This window comes from Mycteria americana, chromosome Z, assembly GCF_035582795.1.
Source record: "Mycteria americana isolate JAX WOST 10 ecotype Jacksonville Zoo and Gardens chromosome Z, USCA_MyAme_1.0, whole genome shotgun sequence".
Lineage (NCBI taxonomy): Eukaryota > Metazoa > Chordata > Aves > Ciconiiformes > Ciconiidae > Mycteria > Mycteria americana.
Window position 1 is genome coordinate 21,970,366 of NC_134396.1, and position 22,985 is coordinate 21,993,350.

General features: G+C 41.5%; 1 protein-coding gene across 1 annotated transcript in view; it reads left to right on the top strand.

Moving 5' to 3' along the window:
* Window positions 1–8,249: 8,249 nt before the first annotated feature.
* The window catches only part of DOCK8 (dedicator of cytokinesis 8), a 95,733-nt gene continuing 80,997 nt past the window's right edge, over window positions 8,250–22,985 (top strand). Inside the window, exon 1 of the mRNA XM_075527459.1 lies at window positions 8,250–8,385. Within this exon, the coding sequence (XP_075383574.1) occupies window positions 8,333–8,385 (53 nt within the window). The 5' untranslated portion in view covers window positions 8,250–8,332. The remainder of the gene's footprint in view (window positions 8,386–22,985) is intronic.

Consider the following 22,985-nt stretch of genomic DNA (forward strand, 5'->3'; position numbering starts at 1 on the left):
GGGCAGCAAACCTTGTGCGGGGTGGATGTGCTGTCTTTTATTTATAATCAAATAAAATTAAGCTACAAGTTGAATGTTAGCTTTCTCTGTTTTCCGTTAGATACCGTGAGGAGGCAGGTACGTGTATAAGACATATCTATGATTAACTTTAACAGTGTTGTGAAGTCCCTATCTTTTTGTGGACCATAGGTTTAGCAAATCGGTAATACATCTTCCATTTCTTCACGTCGAAAGGTGTAAATGTAATAGTATTGGGGGAGGCACGAAGATTTGCCTGATGCATACTTACATATGCATACTCCTCAAAACCGAGGTGTGGTTCTCTGCTCTCAATATAAGGTCCAGTAACACAGGTTTGAGTATAGACTGATAAAGGATGTTGGGCTTCATCTTGTTTGTATGTGTGTTGGCTTGTATGGCAGTAAATATACTTAGTATTTATCCCTGAACCTTCTTATGCTTGTGTAGCTTAAAACATTCCTTTAATACTGATGGTATTTGGTGATATTCCACTCCAAATAATGGCTTTTACTTTAGTCATTCTGATTATAACAAGCATGTAGAAGTCCGGTCTAAAACAAATGATCAAATAACTTACATAATCCATTAATTCAGCTTGTCCTTGGAGACAGAACCATATTTATTCCAACAGAAATACCTACAGCTACATGACTGTCCAGATAATAAGTTCAAATGCAAATTATTAAAATCTCGGTTTGTGAGAGAAATACGTTTTTTTGCTTCGGTTGTAGTTAAACTAACTCATGTTGTCCTACATTATAAATCTTCTGCCAGCTCTATGGAATGTCAGCAGCAGCACAAGCGTGAAACTTTTGAGTTTAGCAAGGTGAAAAGCTTAGGTATCTTTAGTAAATAAGGGAAGCTGACGAGAATCAGTTGTGGAGTTTCTGTTTCCTTAACTGTGGAAGGCAGTAAATCTCATCCATTCCTTATAGGGTATAATCATACAGTCTGTTGATTTGTAGAGTTTTAGGACTAATACATGGGAAATGCATCTTTTCGCATTCTTGTTTCGACCACTCAGGTTGAACCCTTGTATGACACATCCTGTTTTAAAGGAAAAACCTGCTCAGTATTTCAAAGCTGTATCTGTTAGAACCCTGACCGATGGTGTATGTTTTTGCTGTCCTGAGACTGCTCAACTTTACATAGTTCTGTTATTAAGGGATTGATTAAGAAAACTTTTAAGATTTTCGCTGCAAGAGAACTGTGGGATAAAGGAAGAAAAAATGAGAAAGGTGTTGGGAACTAGCAGCTTAGCATCACAGAGCATATAAAAGTCTGTAAGTTGTCTTTCAAAAAAGAGACTATTTATAATACTGAAATTTCATTTACATGTCAGTGAGACATCTGGTATTGGGGAAGAAAAAGGTGTCCTGGTTCTTAAAGCTGTTCTGCTTTTCATCAGTTCACATGACACTGCTCATTATTTTTCTTTTGAACAAAAGTACCTAAAACAAATACTGTGGTTTCTGGGTTTCCTTTAGGTTTCTTTAAAGTTTATATTCAAACATTACAATTTTGCTGTAAGTATTAACTGTCTTTGCCTTTCTGCTGAATTGTGTAATAAAGCCTACTTTGTAAAGATAGATGCAAAACCTGCATATTTTATTGTGGTGGCAGCTAAAATGAGCATAGCAAACCTAAATCTGGGTGGCACAGTTGGAGTGCTTTATTCTAAGATATTTGTAGACCAGACATACAACATCAGAAAGCAGTAAAGTGTTGATGGGTACCAGAAAGTCGTATTTAATTATTACTTTAGGTGGCTGCGATTGAAATAAGCTAGTCCCTTCCCACATACTGAAGATCTCAGTGTAAGCAAAGCCATTTGCTTCAGACTGATTTGGATGATGGATGAAAGTTGTTCTTTGAGGAGAATTGGGGAAGAAGACTGTAAGAGCCATGAAAATAAGGAAGAGGATGCACTGAAGAGCATTGCAACTTACTGATTCCTGATACAGTAGCAAGGGGAGCATGATCTGATTGAAACAACAGGAAAAGAAAATCATTGGCATTTCAATATTATATGGAATATAACAGCTTTAAAGCATCATGCCTGCTGGAGAAGGAGGTTCCTTTAAGGTACTACCAGCCTGTACAGTATAATGTAGTTCAGTGTCACAGAGAAAGGAGTTGCTGCAAATTCATACAATGATGCCAGATTTTTTGAATTATAGTTAACCTGCAAAACAATGCAGAAACAGAAATTAAGTTCAGTTTTGTGATCAGCTTAGTAGCTGCTGAGCAGGCCCGTGTATATCTCAAAATATAAGCTGGTAAGCAGAGGCATAACTTTAGTATGATTTGCATACTCCCCTGGGTACATTTACTTCTTTCTTGCCTGTTACCTGTGTTTAACTATTTCTATATCAAACTATCTCTATTTTCTTATCTGTACTTGGACTGACAGCTTCTCCTGACAACAGGACTTTATTTTCGTTGAAGAATGCAGATTATTCACACGTCATGTAAGAGAAGGGAGATCTTTTAAAAACACCAACATTACATCAGTCCATGCACCTGCTTTTTAACACTGCTGCTTTTTATGTCTTATGTGCTCAATATGCTGTTGTGCTGTGAAACTTAGTGAAACTGAGAACATGAGAATAAAGGTATGGCTTACAGTCAGGATTTAAATATCAGCATACATCATCTAGCAAGTTGCCTAATTGTACATAAGAAGATGGTGACAGTAAGAGAAAAATTTATCATTGTTGTGTCTGCTTAAGTTCTGTTTACAGTGAAGGTGAGAAGAGAAACGTTTCTCTTTGAGAAAATCTTTGTTGAGGATCTGGCCAGTAACGCTTTTATTTCTCCAGAAGAATTTGCACAGACAAATGGAAAAAGAAGATATGCTTTCACATAGCCTTTTTTTTTCTAGAGTCAAGTGTTTTATGAAAAAACAGAAGGCTGCAAAGTGATCTAAGTTCCCTTTCTCCTGTTTCACCAACACAGAAATGAAACTTAAACCTAGGAGTGATTTATTTTTTTTTAAGGAAGGTTCAGTATTTCATTGACAATCTATTTCCTACATCAGCAGGAGTAATGGAAAATTACACTTCTTTTTCTGAGACTTAGCCTACTAAATTTCATATAACATTTTTTGTTTAAAACAATCTTGAATAAATCACTTAGACTTTATTGGATACAGTCGAGATCCATCCCAGCGAGAGCGCTGAACTTGACGGCATGTCAGCTTCCTTTAAGGGGAGAGTGTCTAGTTGCACTGGCTACATTATACTTTTCCAGCCAGTGATGTTGTAAGAAGGTGGAATATGAGCAAACATTAACAGGCATTGTGTGTTGCTGGCAGGTACTGAGATCATCACAGTTTTCCTGTTGGTGTGAACCTCCAGATATTCTTATGAGGTGATCAGATAACAGTTATTCATTACTGAAGTTATATACTGCTGGTGTATTTTGCCAGGGATGCAAACTTACCATTATAAAAGACATTGAGAAAACTCCCATGGACTTAACTCAGTTGCTGGTTGAGCATCAAAGGTACATCCTCTACAAATAAGCAGGTGACACTTAAAGCTTCTGCAGGGCTTTGTCATCCATGACTATTCCAGGCCACAAAGTTGTGTTTAATGGTGGGCATGATGTTCTAATACTCTACCATGCATTCTTTGCAGGGGTACCACTGCTGGTGAAGAAGTGACTGATCTTTTAAGAAAAAACGTATTTGGAAGTGTGTGTCTTAACAGAAGAAAAATCCCCTGGTAGGTGGCATATGGACATGCCGATTACTGTCTCTTCCACCGTTTCCCCAACCCCAGCTTGCCAACTACTTCAAAACAATACGCAGCAGTAGCCGTTCTGCCCAGAAGCCCATGCCCAAGCTGTGCTGTCGTTACCACTACTCAGCTGCTCTTTGTGGCTGGGCCTGCAGCTCCTCAGCCTGCCCAGGTACAGCAACCAACCAGCTGTGGACCCACCACCTCCAGGTCAGGTTGCAGGAGGAAGACCAAAGCGTGGTGAGAGCATTTGAAGCCCAAGTGGAATGAGAGGGAGGTGCAGCTTTACGGCTGATGCTAGGGCTGAAGTGGTGTAGCAATGATGAGGACCACCATTTGGGATGCATGTGTGTGCGACGGGAGGATGGGGATGAGGAAATGGGGAACGTAAGCATGCTTTCTCCTGTGTCATATACAAGACCCACCAGCAGCTGCTTCCATCCAAGCAAGCTAGGTTTGGAAAACCGTGGTCTGTTCTGAGTTGCACTGGTTTCTTGACTTTTGATTTTGTGCTGCCTTCACTGGCACCTGGTTTGATATCATTTTTATAATCTCCCGGCTGGAAAGATCTTGTTCTACTTCTTGTTCTAAAGGTGTGATTAGACTCCATGACCCTGTATGTAGTAGGTTGGTTTGTTGCAGGAATTCAAACAATAGTGTTTAACAACAAGCTGGAGCAGTACTGTTGACAATACTTAATTGGATAAGAGTTTAAAAAAATAGTTTACCAACATCTCATCTGGTAGTACTCCAATGAGTTAAAACCATGTAAACTTTCTTGATAAAATTCCTTTTTCCCCCCCAAAAAGGCAATGGAATTGCTGACATAATAGAGGAAAAGGAATATTTGATGAGTTTTGCTGCTCATATGCTGAAGTAGGCTGCTGATAATTCAGTTCACCCAAAAAGATGAAAACTTACAATGATCTAAGTGTTTGGTCTGTATCTCCTGAATATACTAGCAGTTTTAGTAGGAAGGCAGGAAGCCTTACTTTTGTGTGTCTCCTCAGGCATTTTTTCCTGCATGTGACAAAATATTTTTGAGTAATCGTTCTGTCCATGCATACCAAGAATGTATGAAACTGCAAAATGAATAGTTGTATCATCATAAATGGGTATATTTGTGCAGGCTGAGATGTTATCTGCATTGCTGCTAGCTCGATTTGTGTGGCCAGATTTGGCAATCAAGGAAGGTCCTACTTCCTTCAAGATGAAGCCTGGACTCTTTTTTATAGCTTCAATAAAAAATGAGGTAGTGGTTTCTTCTCGAGTAGTTACCAGTTCTGGAGATACAGCTAGAAGAAGAAACAGCTTCCTCTCTTAAACAAACAAACAAAAAACAACACCCCAAACCCAATTAACCGCAGACTGCAGTAAAGGAAGAACGTCCAATTCCTTTTGCGGGACCTGCCGTGAACAGAAAGATGGGTGTGAAACCTATCTAATACCAAAACTGTTGTCTTACTGTCTCTACAACCAAACAACGTACAGAATGGTTAATGGAGTGACCTGCTTTTTTTTTCATTGCTGACTTTTCTTCTCCTTAGCTTGTAAGTTGCTAGAAACAGAGGCATAGCACTTCATGGAAGCTTTTGAAATTAAACAATGAAGAGGATGGTTGTGGTTTTCAAAAGCAGTAGTTTGAGAAACAGAAAAGACCTGACTTCCTACTGTCGATGAGCAGCTCTTCTAGTGACAGGTTATCTATAATACGTGGTTAAGCTACGAGAAACCAATATCACATGATAGCAAGGACCTACTATACTAGTGGAGAACTGCAGAACATTTTTTCCTCCGATTTCCCTTCTTTTATACAGGAGACGGAAAGAGGTGGAACTGAGAGAGCCCACCTCAACGTGTGCAGAGAGTAGATAAGAAGTGCTTCTTGCCTGTCCTGCAGTGGTTTAGACAGCATAGAAAATTGACAAACTGGTGTTTATTTCATGGCTATTTCATGATGTCTTAAGGAGAGCATGGTTATATTAATCTCTAAGCTAAAATTCTGAAAAGCAAATAGAAGAGAAGCAGTTCCTCTCTCTACCAATTTCCTGTAAGAGCAAAGAGAGTAAGTATGCTAGAAAGGCCAAGATGTTAAAATAAATACTTCAGCTGGATTTTGGATGCATAGCTTTCAACGATGCTGAGGCCCTCGACTCTGAGTAGGTAAGAAATGCATACCATTGATCCAGGAAAAAATCAAACATTGGGTGTCTCAGATTAAGCTCTCAAAAATGGATGTGTCCATTTAAATTACATGGTCTACTAAAATTAAAAAAAGGTTACATTTTTCTTGTTTCTTTCCACTGTTGACACAACGTGATTGCAGCAGCCTGTCAGGAGGCAGGTGGCACGCTTTGAGTTTCTTGTGGAGCAATAACACATCTATTAAAACTGCAGCCTGTTTGTGCACTGAAGAGAGTTGTGAAGGCAGTGACCATCTCTCAACAGACACGTGCAAGTGCAGACAAGAAGAAAGGTGGCGTGAAGCCACCTTTGCATCGGCCAGTATCTTGCATCGGCCAGTATCTGTGACACTCAAGAGTTTTCTTGTCACCAACACACGTGCCAGATCATAGCTACGTATTAGTGATTTGTAACTGATATTTAAGTTCAAATTACACATAGGTAAGCAGCCTTAGCTTTATCCTGGCAACATAAAGAAAGGATGGGTGTGGTGGGTAAGTCCCATGCAATAAAGTGTCTAATTTATTCTTTCCAAAGCAAATGTTTGTTAGTCAATGCCATTCTATTAATGGTAGATTTTAATATTTTCTTTCTGAGGTTTTCAGACTCGTAACCTGAGATCTTATTCTGCTGTAGATCCTTGTGGGTTTTTTCCCCTAAAAGTTATCTGTATTTGTTTCCATTTTCAACTCTTCTTTTTTACTCCCATTTTTTGTTAAATCTTTCACTTTTTCAGCCTTTCTGCACTTCCCTAACAGCACATAGCCAGTGCTCTTCAAAGACCATAGGGGTTAACATTCATATTTGAGACCACCCATACTTAACAGTGCTCTAGAGAATGGTGAATCCTGCAGAGTGAGAGGTAATCGCTAGTAGCACAACTTCAGGCCTTCAGTGTTTGACAATCTTCCATTCCTTGCCTCGAATCACACTGTTTTCCTCCAGATACCCTCCAGATACCTCCCAGCTCACTGGGAATGGAGAGCTAAGCTATGACTGCCTTTCAACAGGTGAATCCTAATGTTGTGGCCACCGAGGCATGGATTTAATAAAAACAGGACAACCTAAAACTGAATTGCCTCTGCTACCCTGTAGAATTGCCTCATTTACCTGTAGAAACCATGTTCGGCTTCTGTTTCCCCTTTCAAATGAAGGTGGAGTTCTGCTTATCTGCAGAAGCAGTGAAATCTACACCAAGGCTGAGAGAAAACTACCAGTCAGGAAGCATCCCTTTGTAACACAACCACAAGATACTCCCTAAAAACGGCCTTTTTAAAAAGTTGAGCTGTAAGTGCAGGTGAAGAGAACAGCAGTGGGGCCCACTTTGTGCCAAGCTGAGCTGGTATCTGGTGTTGGTATGTGTGAGTTTTCCTTACACACTCCAGTAGTTTAGGGGCAAGAGAAACATGTATCCTGGGTGCACGAGTGTGATGGCAAAATACCATCCCAGGTAAGGAGCTGGCATCTATTTACGTCTTGCACCTTACTGTCTCCACCTGCCCGAACAGCTCCATCCCTCTGCCAGCGGGGACGAAGGAAGGACCCCGGCTATTTCCTCTGCCTGAAGGGCGGTGGGCGCCGCTCTGCCCTGCCCTGCGCAGCCCTGCCGGGGCCTGCCCTGCCCGGCCCTGCCCGGCCCTGCCCGGCAGCCGCGCCTGCTACACCGGGGGAGGACGGGGTTCATCGGCGGGGCCGGCCTGGCGCCCAGCGGTGCCCAGTGATGCCCAGCGGCGACCAGTGGTGCCCAGCGGTGCCCAGCGGTGCCCGCTGCCTCCTCGCCCGCCCCCGCCGAGCAGCGCTCGTCCCCCGGGCGGGGGTGTCTGACACCCGCACCGCGGTTTCCAAAAGAAAAGGGGTCGGGCGGGTGCACAAGGATGCCGGCAGCTGTGCGCGTTCACGGGTACAAGGCGCCTTCCCTCCTTACTCGCTTGCCTGAGTGCCTGCCTTCCCCGCTGCCTCCCTCCGGATCCCTCCAGAATATCCACGGGCGGTTCGGGTATCGCCTGTGTTAAACAGGGAGGCGAAATGCCTGCCCCCTCCCAGTGCCCGGGCGCGCTACCGCCGCGGCGGGGAGCCCGTGGGAGCCACCGGGGAGAGGCGCAGCGCGCCCGGGGTGCCGGGGCTGGGCGCTGCCGGCCGGAGGGGCAGACGCCGGCGGGGGTGAGAAGCCAGCTGTGCACAGGGGCAGATCCCTCCCACTCCGGGCGATTTGGGTGAGGAAGGTGAAATGCGGAAGTCGCCACCCAGAACTGTCAGAAGACCGTCGGGTTTTTAGCCCGGAGCATGCAATTAAGAAAAATAAATAAATTAAATAAAGCCGCCTTTCGTGCGTACAGCCGGCGTCGATCCTCGCCGGCAGCCGACACCTGCGGCTGCTCTCCCGCATGGCGACTTTACCCGCCGCAGACAGGAGGGCGTTCGCCCTGAAAATCAACAGGTAAGGGGCTTTCCTCGTACCTCGCAACTACTCCTCGCCTGAGACCCGGCCAAGGCGGGCGGGCGGGCTGCGGGAGCGGGGCGGGACGGCTTCTCCCCCGGAGACCCCCGGGCGTGGGGCCATCTGCCAGCTCCAGATAGCCGGGCTGCCCCTTCCGCCGCCCGCTGCCGGCCAGCCCTCGGGCGGGCTCCCCTCTGGCCGCCGCCTGCCCGCTCCTGCGGCCGGCAAGCGGCGACCCCCGGCGCGCCCCGCCGGTCCCCTCCTGGCCCCGCCGAGGCGCAGCTCCCGGGTGCGCTTCGGTAACTAAGTTTGCTCTGGCGAAGCGTACACAGACGAAGCCGGCTATGGGTTCGTGTCCTCTGGCAGGGAGGAAACGTCCAGTCTCACCCCAGGAGTTTGCTGCCCGTCTGCTCTGTCCGAGCAAGCCCCGAGCCTGCTGTAGGGCTGCTTGCTGGCGGCGGGGCGGAGGGTCAGGGTTCCTCCTCCGCACGAAGCAGCAAAATGATCTGGTGCCTGCATTAGCGCTCCTGGGAAACGAGGGGTTTATGTAGGGCATCAATACTGCAGTGACACACATCCCTGGGATTTCTTTTTCTTTTCGCCCTTTCATCTATGAAAAGAAAAAATCCTCCTGATGATTGAAAATAAATCTACCTCCCCCCTTCCTTCCCTCCTTAAACCAAACAAGTTAGAGTTCCGCTGCTGGAACACCATACTCTTGCGACTGAGCTTGCTGTCTGCTAGACTTCGGTGTCTTTTCCCAGAGAAGTGCTGACTCTCAGCTGGTCTGTGCTCTGTGGTGGCAGTAAGAAACCAAGACAATTATTTTCATACTGTTAGGCTGAAGGAAAACACAGGCCTCCTTTTCAAGAGTCTTGTCATCTGAGACAAAAACTGTGTTTCCAGGGTGTTGATGTAAGTACAAGGTAACTGAGTTTGCTGACACATAAAAGAACAAATAGCATAATGGTAGTATAAACTGAGGATAAGTCTCTGTGCCAGGGAGAAAAGTATGCAGAGAAACTCCACCTCCTCAGCAATTTATTGGAAGACATGGGGTTTGCAGTCGCAGAGGATAAAATTAGCTCCGCTGTGATGTGCCTTTCCCATGGCAGAATACTCATCAGTGTACCTTTCTGTATCCCTTGGGAATTCATTTTAAATTTATGGTGGAATATTCACAAGAGTGAGACATCATATTGAGAAGCCATCAGATGAGCAGTTCACTACAGATCCTGCCATGATTCCTGATCATTTTGAGATTTGCTTGAATAAAGAAAATAACTGGCTGATATTTAGAGGGTTTGGGTTATTTTCTTTCTTCCTATTTTTAGGGTCAGCCTTCTGGCAGCTTTTCCCAGCTGTGGTGATGGTCACTGTTCATCTGTATGACTAAAGCCTTACAAAGTACTGGAATCGCAGCAACTAATCTGGCTTCATTTCACAAAGGCTTACAAAAGTTTTGCTAGTAAGAACTGTTGTGAAATTAACCATTGTTATAATTTTTTTAATTTCTTTTTCTTTTGATCCAATAGTAAGTACTCAGTATTTTTTGTAACAAATTAAATGTTCAAACATGCTATTCATCATGTTCTGAATATGATTCCAATTTAACAATCTGCATATTTATTTTGCAAGTAGGAATATTCTCTTTTACACAGTATGGTAGAAATTACATATATTTGCTAGCACAACATCATGTTTCCCTTTCTTCAAAAGGAGTACGTCATTTTTACATGACTCAAGTGCAGTTTGTTCTACTGACAGTAGAGTGATACATCTTCACAAGAAGTGTTTTTAATGTGGTGGTTTGGGTTTTTTTAAAGGAATTTTCAAAACAAGAGGAATAATAGGTCAGTGTGTTAGCTTTCTTGCCTGTACACAAAAGGGTAATTTACAGCTATAAAATTTTGTTCCTCTTTCTTCAGGGTTCCTGAGTTCACGTCTTCAAAATGCAACTCTTAGTGACAGCTGGACATTACTGGGAAGGCATCATTTACAGGAGTTATTACATTGCCTGTATAATTACTCTCTATTCACTACAAATTCGCATGCAAGTTCTTCTCTTTCTCACTCTTTCTCTTGCTAGTGACTTGACTAAGCTATATACTGTTTTAACGAGGACCAGCAGAATTTTAAGCTCAGTACTGGTTCCTCGTACAACATCATCAGCCGCCTGCCTGCTAGTTACGCAAGGTGTACCCCAGTGTGTTCGGCGAAGCATGATAGATATCTGACCACTTTAGGAACTATGCTAAACACTGTTCTGTAAAAGTCAGCAATGATGTGATCTGAAATGTTGTGTTAGTGGTCTCGTCATGATTTAAAGTTAGTGTGAGTTATCGATTATGAGCACTGGAGCTGCAGATGCTTCAGGAACAGCTGTTACATGACAAGCATCACATTTCTTTAAAACAAGGTCAAACTTTAAAATCAGGCCTTCAAATGCCTTCAAACTTGTAAGTTGCATATGCAACCTCCCACATAACCATGTCTTCCTATCACTTTATTCTTCCTTCCACCCATCTGGTGTCTGTTGCCCCAACCTGTTGCTTCCTGCCTTTTTAATCCTGCAAAGACTTGCACACATGTTTTTAATGCATGTATGTGAGTAGTTCCTTCTGTTTTAATGGGATAACTTTTATGTATAATGATGTTCATCTCATATGCAGAAGTGAAGGAGCAAGTCTTTAGTGTCCCTCATGTTAGGCAGCATTCCTACTACTTACCTGTGTATTACTCAGAGCTAAGTTGCTGAAAACTGAGCAGGACCTCAGAAAACATCCTCTTCAAATAACATTTTTTTTATTATGTGAGAAATTAAATTCTTGTCCAACTTTATACGTTCTTTGAAATGAAGCCTAAAGTATCACTTAAAAGTAAGTTCTAACCGTCCTTCCGACTGGCCTCCTGCATTGGGCAAAGGAAGGGAAAGGAAACCCTCATTAACGTGCAACACTAAGAGACCTTTATGGTGCTCTGTGAGAGTGTTAGGTGTCTGTGGTGGTTGGAAGCCAGCACAGGACATGAAAAAGCAGATCACTCTTGTTGAGTTGAGTCCTAGGTAGGAATTAGAAGGTATCTGGGTTGCGTGTTGTAAATGTGTCTACTTTCCAATCACAGTATTTATACCCAGAAACCAAGAAAGTTGAAAAATAATTTTGTAAACTGCTGAGAAAAAACAACTCATCATTGCTAAAAGACAGAGCTCTAACATGTACCAGCTGAGCAGTGTACGTTTGAGAGACCATAAAAGCTGACCAGTTTGCCTCAGCAGTGTGTTGGGATAAACACAACCTTCACGGAAGAGATTTTCTATTTTTATTACTTTTATTTAGCTAGTGTAGTTTACTATTTTATCTTCCATGTAGATCTTGCAGTAGTAGTTACTTGTTTTGACTTCAAGTGAAGAAAATTGTGCTTTAGGGCCACCTACCTCAGGCCCTGGCCACCAGTGCTATACATTCAAAACATTTCAACACATAAATTACAAAACAGAAAACTATCAAGAGCAGCAATACAGCTCCCTAACATATCACTTAACTTTCGGTAATGTGACTCATGCAATTAAAAACCCTCCCAATAGACATACTCCGCAACTGTCTCTACAGACAACTAATGTCTGCATTTTACAAGTGTTATAAAACAAATTTTTAGCGGTTACTTCTATCATTTTCTTTCCCTGCCCCTGAAATTGTCTAGTTGCCAAACAAAATTGTATTTTCCTGTTCTAGTTTTAGGAAACGTACTTAAGGATGAGTTTACATGCATAGTTTTATATTGAAAAAAAACAAACAACCCACACTACCAATATTAAAGCAAACATTTAGCTAAAGATTTCAAATTTTAAAAAGCCTACAATAAAAGTCAAACCGCTACCTAATTCTCAGAATTGTACCATGAATTCTGCTTTACATTAAGGATGACAATACATTTAAATTATTTCTACCTGAAATGAAAAGGTCAGCTTGAATCTTATATTGTACAAAGTCTCGGTTCTGAAGGTTTACAAGGAATTACCCTAAATGGCAAAGGCTATTGCAGAGAGGTCAGGTACAGTGCAAAATGGTTTCAGTGGCAGAACAGGCTATTTCCTATGTACTCTGATAGCAGACTTCTGTTCAGTGCAATCCCTTTATGGGGCTGAGGCCAGCATCTTTTGATTGAATTTCAATAAAATCCTTGTTATATGGATATAATAAAATGTTAGTTACTTAAAAGCGTTGTCCAGACTCCATTGTATAGGCCAATTTCTTTTAATTAATTTTTCTTTTAAACTTCAAATAGACTAAATAAGCTGCAGGGAGAACCTCAGTCCTTTGCATGTACTATAGATTTATGTAGTAAGCATAAAGATCTAGTGCATTTTTAAAAATATATGGTAAATTCTCTTAGTGAGTTTCTTACATAAAGTAATACATTATAAAAACCTTAATAAAATTAGCAGTGTGCTAATAGCGAAGGCATTTTCCATGTGTTTGTTGCATACCTAAAATGCACATTCATACTTTATCTACTTTAAAAGGTGCTTGTAGGTATATCTTTCTTATCAAGTATGATCATTGAGTCATAGCTTTATAATACGTAATGTCAGGGCAGTGGTAGTATTAAAAATCCTGTGATCATTTTTACTGAGTCAACCTGATTTAAGAAGGAGAGTCACAAAGGAGAGCACACTTGATGAAGGGGTTGAATACTGCTTTACTCTAATGAGTTGCACCCTGGGAATCTATCTAAATGAGGATAACTCAAGTTAATAAGCCTTTGCAGGTTTATATTCAAGACAGTTTTTTCAAACTATCAAATAATAAGCCATTTGAATTCATCTAAAATCCATACCATAAATATACAGTGGACTATGGCTTTTAAGAGAGGTTAAAAAATTCCAATTCATAATTGCTATGGGAAAAGACTACTTCTTACATACTACATGTGTGAAATAGTAGTGGGTTTGGGTTTGGTACAGAGAATATGAAATACTAATAACAGATTCAAGATAAAGAAGTAGGATGTACATGTTTCATATGTTATGTATAACAATCTCTTAGTAACAGTTTATAGTAAATGGCCAGTTTTCTTAGACTTCCATAAAAATAAATGAGAAGCTGATTTTTTAAAACCTTCAGAGCAAATTACTTGGAGTTGCATGTGCAGGGAGTATAAAGATCAGGTTTGCATCTTAGAATCATAGAAAGGTTTGGTTTGGAAGGGACCTTTAAAGATCATGTAGTCCAACCCCCCTGCCATGGGCAGGGACACCTTCCACTAGATCAGGTTGATCAGAGCCCCGTCCAACCGGACCTTGAACATTTCCAGGGATGGGGCATCCACAACTTCTCTGGGTAACGTGGTCCAGTGTTTCACCACTCTCATAATAAAAAATGTCTTCCTTATACCTAGTCTGAATCTACCCTCCTTTAGTTTAAAACTATTACCTCTTGTCCTACTGCTACAGACCCTACTAAAAAGTCTATCTCCATCTTTCTTATAATCCCCCTTTAAGTGTTGAAAGGCTGCAATAAGGTCTCCCTGGAGCCTTCTCTTGTCCAGGCTGAACAACCCTTACTCTCCCAGCCTGTCCTCATAGCAGAGGTGCTCCAGCCTTCTGATCATTTTCGTGGCCTTCCTCGGACCTGCTCTAACAGCTCCATGTCTTTCTTGTACTGCGGGCTCCAGAGCTGGACACAGTACTCCAGGGGCGGGTCTCACCAGAGCAGAGTAGAGGGGCAGAATCACCTCCCTCGACCTGCTGGCCACGCTTCTCTTGATGCAGCCCAGGATACAGCTGGCTTTCTGGGCTGCAAGGGCACATTGCCAGCTCGTGTCCAATTTTTCATCTGCCAATATGCCTAAGTCCTTCCCTGGAAGGCTGCTTTTCAATCCATTCAACCCCCAGTCTGTACAGATCTTTGGGGTTGCCCCAACCCAGGTGCAGGACCTTGCACTTGGCCTTTTGAACTTCATGAGGTTCACATGGGCCCACCCCTCAAGCCTGTCAGGGTCCCTCTGGATGGCATCCCTTCCCTCAAGTGAGTCAACTACACCATTCAGCTTAGTGTTGTCTGCAAACTAGCTGAGAGTGCACTCAGTCCCACTATCTATGTCATTAATGAAGATATTAAATGGTATTGGTCCCCGTACTTACCCTTGAGGAACACCACTCGTTACTGCTTTCCAGTTGGACATTGAGCCATTCACTGTAACTCTTTAGATGCGGCCATCCAGCTAGTTCCTTACGGAACTAACAATCCATCCATCAAATCCATGTCTCTCAAATTTAGAGGTAAGAAAGTTGTGGGGGACCATGCAGAAGTCCGGGTAGATGACATCAGTTGCTCTTCCCTTTTCCACTGATGCAGTCACTCCATTGTAGAAGGCCACTAGATAAGTCAGGCACAATTTGCCCTAGGTGAAGACATGTTGGCTTTATCACCCTGTGTTCCATATACTTCAACATAACTTCCAGGAGAATCTATTCCATGATCTTACTGGGCACTGAGGTAAGGCTGACCAGTCTTGTTCCTGCATACTGGTTTTGTTTGAGACCCTTTTAGTTTGACTATAGGAAATACTGGGGTGGTTGTCTTTCAGGAATATCATTACACTTTTTTCACCTTTCATTAACTTTTATATTAATTTTTTCCCAGTTTTTCAGCTGAGTTCAACATGTGTTTTTTCCCAATTGCCAGAGCATGTATTTCCCATTTCCAGTTTACAGGGACAGATTGTAAACTGACCAAAGTATCTGCTTGGTTTTTTCACAGAATCACAGAATGGTTGAGGTTGCAAGGGACCTCTGGAGGTCACCTTGTCCAACCCTTCTGCTCAAGCAGGGCCACCTAGACCTGGTTGCCCAGGACCATGTCCAGATGGCTTTTGAAGACTTCCAAGGAGGCAGACTCCACAACCTATCTGGGCACCTGTGCCAGGGTTCAGTCACCCTCATAGTAAAGAAGTGTTTCAGGTGGAACCTCCTGTGTTTCAGATTGTGCCCATTGCCTCTGGTCCTGTCACTTGGCACCACTGAAAAGAGCCTGGCTCTGTCTTCTTTAAGCTCTCCCTTCAGATATTTGTATACATTGATAAGGTCACCCGTGAGCCTTCCCTTCTCCACGCTGAAGAGTCCCAGCTCTCTCAGCCTTTCCTCATAGGAGAGATGCTCCAGTCCCTTCATCACCTTCATCACCCTTGGCTGGTCTGTATCCAATATGTCCGTGTCTCTCTTGTACTGGGGAGCCCAGACTTGGACACAGAACCCAGGCATGTCTCACAAGCACTGAGCAGAGGGGAAGGATCATCTCCTCTAACCTTCTGGCAATACCCTGCCTAGTGCCCCCCAGGATAACATTAGCCTTCTCTGCTGCCAGGGCAAATTGCTGGCTCATGTTCAAATTGGTTGAAGTCATGGTCTTCTAGGACCGATGTGGTAATGGTCCTCTGGGACCTCCGGGTCCTTTTCTGCAAAGCTGCTTTCCAGCTGGGTGGCCCGCAGCATATATTGCTTCCAGGTGCAGGGCCTTGTACTTCTCCTTGTTGAACTTCACGAGGTTCCTGTCAGCCCATTTCTCCAGCCCGCTGAGGTCCCTCTGAAGGGCAGCATGACCCTCTGGTGCACCAGCAGAGGTCCCATTTCTCGTCCCATTTCTGTGGCATCAGCAAACTTCCTGAGGGTACACTCTGTGCCATCATCCAGATCATTAATGAACATGTTAAACAGGACTGGACCCGGTGTTGACCCCTGGGGTATACTGCTAGTTACTGGCCTCCAACTAGACTTCATGCCCCTGATCACCACCCCCTGGGCCTGACTGTTCAGCCAGTTTTCAGTCCAACTCATTGTCTGCTCATCCAGCTCTTACTTCACCAGCTTTAGACATAAGTTTCCTTTAGACATATGAAGAACCCAATCTCCTAAGTGTTACTACTTCCCGGAAAAAAGTCACTCCTGTCTTCCTGACTTACTGCAAGCTGACTCCTCCTAGCTTTTTATGGCATCATTGTCTTCGTGTCTTCTGGATTTGTATTCAGCATAAGGAATAGATTGTACATGGCTCTAAAGCAGGTGCAGAGGAGGGAGAGAAGGCAGGGAGCTCTGCTCCTTCTCTTACTCATAAAGGCCAGTCCCCACTGCAGCCTCTGCACATAGATGCTTTACTTCCCATCCCACCACTGTTTGTATTCAAGGCAATCTGAGTGAACAGAAAAGATAAGGAGGAGTTGAGACCCAGCTGGTTTCATCCCTTCTGTATCAGTTATGACCGCTCACTGTATGTGAACAACTGAACAGCCATTAAATGCCTCAGATGGCTGTTTCCTTAGATATATTAATCTATCTCTCTTCTTTTGGGACATTTTTATAGGTAATCCTCCACTCCAAGGGAGAGCTGTAACCTGCAGGAATAATGACCTTCTAAATCTACCACAAAGTCAAGAATATTAAAGCAGGCTAGGGATGGGTCCTATCTATTGTAAATATCTCTAAAGATAATTGAGGGAACTTCCTAATGCCTGTGAGGTTAACTTTTCATCAGCCCTAACAATAATTCATTTGCCTTTGCTAGTGTGTTTCCAGTGAGCAGTCAAATTACACTAAATCTATGTCAGTGCAGCGGTTCTAAACATGTTTTACAACCACACTTGAGCAAATGACAAATTTAAGCAGTATACAGTGTGGCTGGTCACTATGTATAATTCAAGCCAATATCAGCTGATTTGCATCTCACATTCTGGCATTGATAATTGTTGCATTTAAGCCCAACTATACCAAACCCTGTCTGCAGCCACACAGCCTGTTGAATTATACCTGGGAGTAAGCTGTGCTGTAGACCATAGGAGCTAGAAGGTAGCTGGAGGCCATAAGAGAGACAACTTCATAAAAGGAGGAACACTGCTATAATATTTGTTATGGACTAGGCTTAGACTGCAAGCTGTTGTGTTTTATACAAGCACAAAATTTTAATAAAAATAAAAGCAAACAATGCACAAAGCCATGTTTGTCTGTGCAAAACTGTGTGTGTCCTTAAGATGTTTCTAATTCTGATGGGGAATTGTGGGAACCTCTAGCAGAGGTGGATTGTAAATCAGTTACAGGAGTAAGTTGAGGAAGAAGGCAATATTGTATATCAAGATTATGCCATAGGGTATTAATTCATAGTGCTAATATAGATTCCTGTAAGTATATGCTCATTTTTCAAAGATAAGATTATTCAGGACACTCTTACTAGATTTGACATCCTATTGTCCATCATAAAGACTAAATGCGCAGACCTTTCCTCTGGTACACTGTGAAAGATTACATTTCCTTCTTAAAATACATCTAACTTCTAGGAAGTAGAAAAGAAAGAGTAAGAAAATGCCCTCTTAACTACTTTTCAGAGGATATTAATGCCTTTGGTTATTCACATTGATTTAGTTTTGGTTTGTATTGTTTACCCTGAACTTTATGTTTACCTTTTCTGGAGTGATCTGCCTGCTATACAATCAAGGTGATAGTAGCCATGTCAGTCGTGGGTTGGTGACAAACACAGGCGCATCCAGCCAAATCTCTATGAAAAATTACAAGTGCAGGAAAGATAGGCTCCATAATACAAGGGTAGTTTTTATCAGCAAGTAGGCAGCTGTATAAACAAAGCCTTTAGAGACCTGTTGGTCGTGCAAGCAGAACACTGTTGTTACTGTTGAGACAGATGTTATTGACAGCTGTTGTTAGCAGGAAGCTAATCTTTTCATCTGACTGCATACTCAAATTGTGTTTAAAATACAACCATCTATTTTCTATTACAATTGTTGAAGACTGGTATTATACTATACTTTCATATCTGTGCAATCACTGGAATCAGACATAATAATGCCTGCTACGTGATTAGAGTACTGAGGTTTTTGCTTTGTCTCTGGAAGATGGCGGGTGAGCAGGAAATGGACTTTAGGCTCTGAGCAGAAAAGCTGCATTTTAAAATCCTTTTTCAAGATCTTATGTCCGTCTTAGACTTCAGACATCTATGTGCGTTGTGAAGTCTAGGCTGCAATTTATGATGTTCTTTTTTATAGTGCAGGAAATCCTAAACTCACCCAAGAAAAATGTAGTTGCAAATGAGAAACATCTTTATGTCCACCAGGTCCCACGTATGAACATTCCTTATTTATCTTTCCAAACAGTTTTCATTTTCAGACATGAAGTGAAAACCAGCAAGGAAGAAGTATTTAATGTTGTATTTTATACCCTCTACCACTTCTAGGTTTTGTGGTCATTAAAAATTACAGTTCATGAGCATAGTTCAGCATAGTTGTCCTCTTTTTTCTATTCTGACTTGATTCTTTTTTTTTATTTGATTTGAAAAACACACACCAGACTATACTGTTGTTTGTAGCAGTAGGAAAAAGGATAGCCTGTGAAAAGTGCTTACCTGATAACATACTCACACTAAATGCTTGCCATCATGAATGCAGTTACAGAAAAATAGGTCAAGGCCTAGATCAGCTTTTGGGCCAAGTTCAGATAAAAAGTCCACAATATTTTTCCTTGCGACCTTTGTAGAAAAATACTTGCACATGATGAATCACACAGTTTCCTGAGCTTCAGTAATAATGACCTGAAGACTTTTTATAAAGGAGTCAGCACACACAGACTCTATATTTTTCCCTAAAGTCAAGCAAACTGGCTTAGGTAAGAGTGTATTTTATTTCAGTTGTCACATGATCTGAGCTTTACAATCATTATACTAACAAAACCTCATGTTTAGACCATTATTAGAGTAAAATTTAACCTTTCCCCGAGCTTGAAATTTTCCAGATGAATCACAAAGTGAAATTCAGTTTGTAACTTATGATATAAAACATTTTGCATCATCCAAATGTGTTTGCAAAGGTGTGTAATATAATTTCTATGGAATTTGTACTTGTAGTGATAGCCAGCAGATACAAAAATATATTCTTTTTAACAACATAGTTGTTAGCATATGCCAAATTCTGTGGGCATTCTTATTTTTAAAAGTGTGAGTGGAAGATCCAGCTTTCCAAGTGTATCTTAGTTACTGCTCTGGCTCCCACTGAAGTTGAATCAAAATTCTCTGTTCTAAAAATGGCAATACCTCTTCATGTACTTGAAACTGGGCCAATTTTTTTCAGGTATACTGCCCTAATAAAAGATCCTACTTTTTCTAGTTAAACTTACAGGTCTAAAGAAAAAATGTTATTCTAAGAAGTAACTGGGAAAAACGCAACTCATGGTTTTCCTATCGCAGAAAGGTCACACTGAAGCTCCACAAATCCATGGCTTTAGGAAATGAGGGGCCAAAATTTTAACACAAATTATTTTTCCAGTTCTGTGCCATTTGCATTATCTCCTCCTCTGGCTTTTGAAGTACTCACAGTATTAAAGACCCATCTGTGGATACATTGTGAATTTCTTTGAAGTTGTCAGTCATGGAAGAGAAAAAATACACTTTTTTTTCCTTGTTGATAAAAATGCTAGCTGTGACCTTGATAAGAATAAAAACAACCCTGTAGGAGCAAAAAGAAAAAATTCCCTAGAATAGCATTTACATGGTCTTTATTATTATTCTTAATGCCTGGCACTTTTTTCACTTATTATTAAGAAGAAGGAAGTTTATTAGGAAGAAAGTAAAAATAAAGCACATAAACTATTAAACTTGGTACGAGTTTTACAGAATTATCAGCATTATGGTAGCATTTTCTTAGTGAAGTCCCTGTGAAGCTCAGGTAATACTTGTGAGCTAGAAGATAAATCCTTGCATTTATTTCATAATCACCCAGTTGTGAATTGGTAGGATAGTGCAGGCAAAAAAAGCCCTAAAAGCACAAACTGATATTGTTCTATTACTTTTCAAGTCACCGTATAAAAGGAAGATGACATGTATGATCACTAATGCTTTTGAAATTGCCCTTATCATTGTTGTTGTAGAAGATCTAAGATTTTGGAAGACATTTAAACGGTTTAGCAAGGAACAAGCTGGGGAAAAAAAAAAAAGAGGTAGGCCCTAACTACAAAGTTTTGCCCTGGAATATAGACCTGTAGAGTCTTCTGGAGACTTCATTTGTTAGAAAGCTTTTCTTCAGCCATCTCAGTTGAAATGAAGATTTAATGAGGTACCAATGTGAGCTTTAGTACTTTAAGCAGAGAGTGCTCTGAGCCAACCACAGAAAATTATCCTGAGATAAGCTGAGGTTAATCCCTTCAGTATTAAAGTTTTGTGTTTATACTGCTGTATGCTGATAAATTTTAAGCTAATGGGGACAATAAAAGAATTCTGTTGTTTTCACACAAATTTATCTTCTGTTAGCATCATTAATTAGCATCGTGTGAAATATTCATTAGAAACTTTGTACTGCATATATAAACTATCATGATCAGTTTAAGTCTGTAATAGGATGACAAATAAGAGTGATTTATACTCTCTGCTTTCCAGAAGGTACCACTAAACTATCATACGAAACATTACTCCTAAAACCACTTTCATTGCAAGAGCCAACCAGTCAACAATGCATGCACAATGTCTTCTGAAATGTTGTATCGTAGCTTTTCTATATTATTCATAGAGCACAGTGATTAAAAAGCACATAAAAGTGGGGTTCATCAGGCCCAAATCCTAAGTCGTCAGTTTCTTTGTGAGGCATGAAAGTACAGTTGTCCGTTTCCTCTACTGCCATGATTAGACACTGCCTCGTGTCTCTTCCGGAGGCAGAAACAGCAAAACCGAGTGGCACTGGAAAATCTTCACTGAATGGATGGCGTACATGACCTGGGACAAAAAAAAATTGACCTCTTGCCCGTTTTATGTTGTAACAAGCTGCCAGCATAACGAAGTCGATGATTTCCTCTCCTAGACTTCTTTCTTTGTTCCTGCATCATCTCCTTTGGGAAAATTGTCGTTAAATTTCAACCAACTCAAATAGGATCTTTATTGCCTTAGCTGATATACAGTCTTAATGTGGTAGTCCTCCAAAGAGGGGTGTGCCAGGGGGTGTATAGCCTACCTGAGCCATCAAGGAAGTAGCAGCTAGTGCAGACTGACCACTGCTGTAAACAGTGACTAACAAAGCAGAGTTCTGGTGCCTTAAGGACTAATTAGAAACTTAGAAGAAAAACAGGCAGTTCCACTGGCGGTAAGAAAAGGACTTCTAAGCAAGATTCCCATATTTGCTAGTTAAAGATCTGGATTGTTGCCCAAAACTTTGTGTGTGTTTCTGTGTGGAAGTGGAGGAGAGGGGTAGGTAATTGTTACCTTTTTCTCTTCCAGAGTTTTTTGTTGCTTGTAACTAGAGAAGTTTCATGTTAGGCTCAGAAAAAGAACACAAATGAGTTGAGAATTTTCTATGTCAGTGTCAGGTGAAAGGGATTACTCCTCAGGGTAGCCAAGACTGAGTATTTTACCTGTTAAGCAAAAGTTTTCACTATTCTACTTTATGATTCCACCATCTGTATACATTTAAATGTTAATGTTTCTCCATCCTTGGGGATAGTTCTTATAGTCTCTTTTTATTTCATTTTTTCATCTTTCCTTGCTGTCTAATTGTGTATACAGCTCTTGCAGAAGAGAACTCACTGCTTCTCACAGTCTGCTGGAAGGGATTGTAAGGGTGTTAAGGATTACCTCCCTCTAGTAGGTAACTTCTAATGGTAGGTAACTTCGGATAACTTGATCCAGTAGGGGTGTGAAGCATACTTTCAAAATCAGTTTTTTTGTTATGAAGTTTCTGATTTCCAGTTAATAGATGATCTTTAAAGCTGTTCTCTTTCTGTTTTCTTTTATTTCTGAATTGCTGTTCTGTGTTTAAGTTTTCATATTATCTACATGCTAGCAAAATACCCATTGTGTCTGCTTTTAACTACATATTTCAAAGAACTATATGGTTGAGCAGAATTTACAGTGAAACTACAGAACCAGCTTTATGCATTATGAGTATTAATATAATTTTAATTATAGAGCCCGGCAGTGTTCAGCCACAGATCTAACACATGTTAGAGAGAGAAAATAAGTGGCTATTTTATCTTCCTTTCCTGATACCTCATCTAGGCCCAACCAATAATCCAAATCTCCAAGTTCCCAAACCTGCAATGAGCTCTGCCCTGAGAAACATCTCAGAAGTTGACCTACAAGTTAAATTTAATTTTAAGAACCTCCAGGTGTAGTCTGTTACTTCAGTTACACTCTTGTTTTAATATATTATGCAAACTGTACACTTTACGTTGGAGAGTATTTGTGAAATACAGGCTATGTCTCAACTTTTTGCTAGCAATTCAGGAGAACTGCTGGAGGATTGCATCTACCAGTGGAACAGACATTGGTCAAATTCTGATTAAGGAGCACCAGTATTTTTTTTTTTTTTTTGGCTACCCTCCAGTCCCATCAGGGTGGATCAGGAAGTTTGGTGAGTTCCAGCTTTTTCAAGATTTACACCAGAGGAGTACGGCATCATCATTCAGGTAGAGCTAAGGCAACACAGAGTGGAGCAATGAATTCCAACTGATGTTATTTTGCTCCAACACCATGGAGCAGCCAAAGATCTACAAAGTCCAGAAGAGCCTTAGGCTGCCATCATCTCCCGTCTTTCCACAGGTTTACACTATCTTGCCACATGCC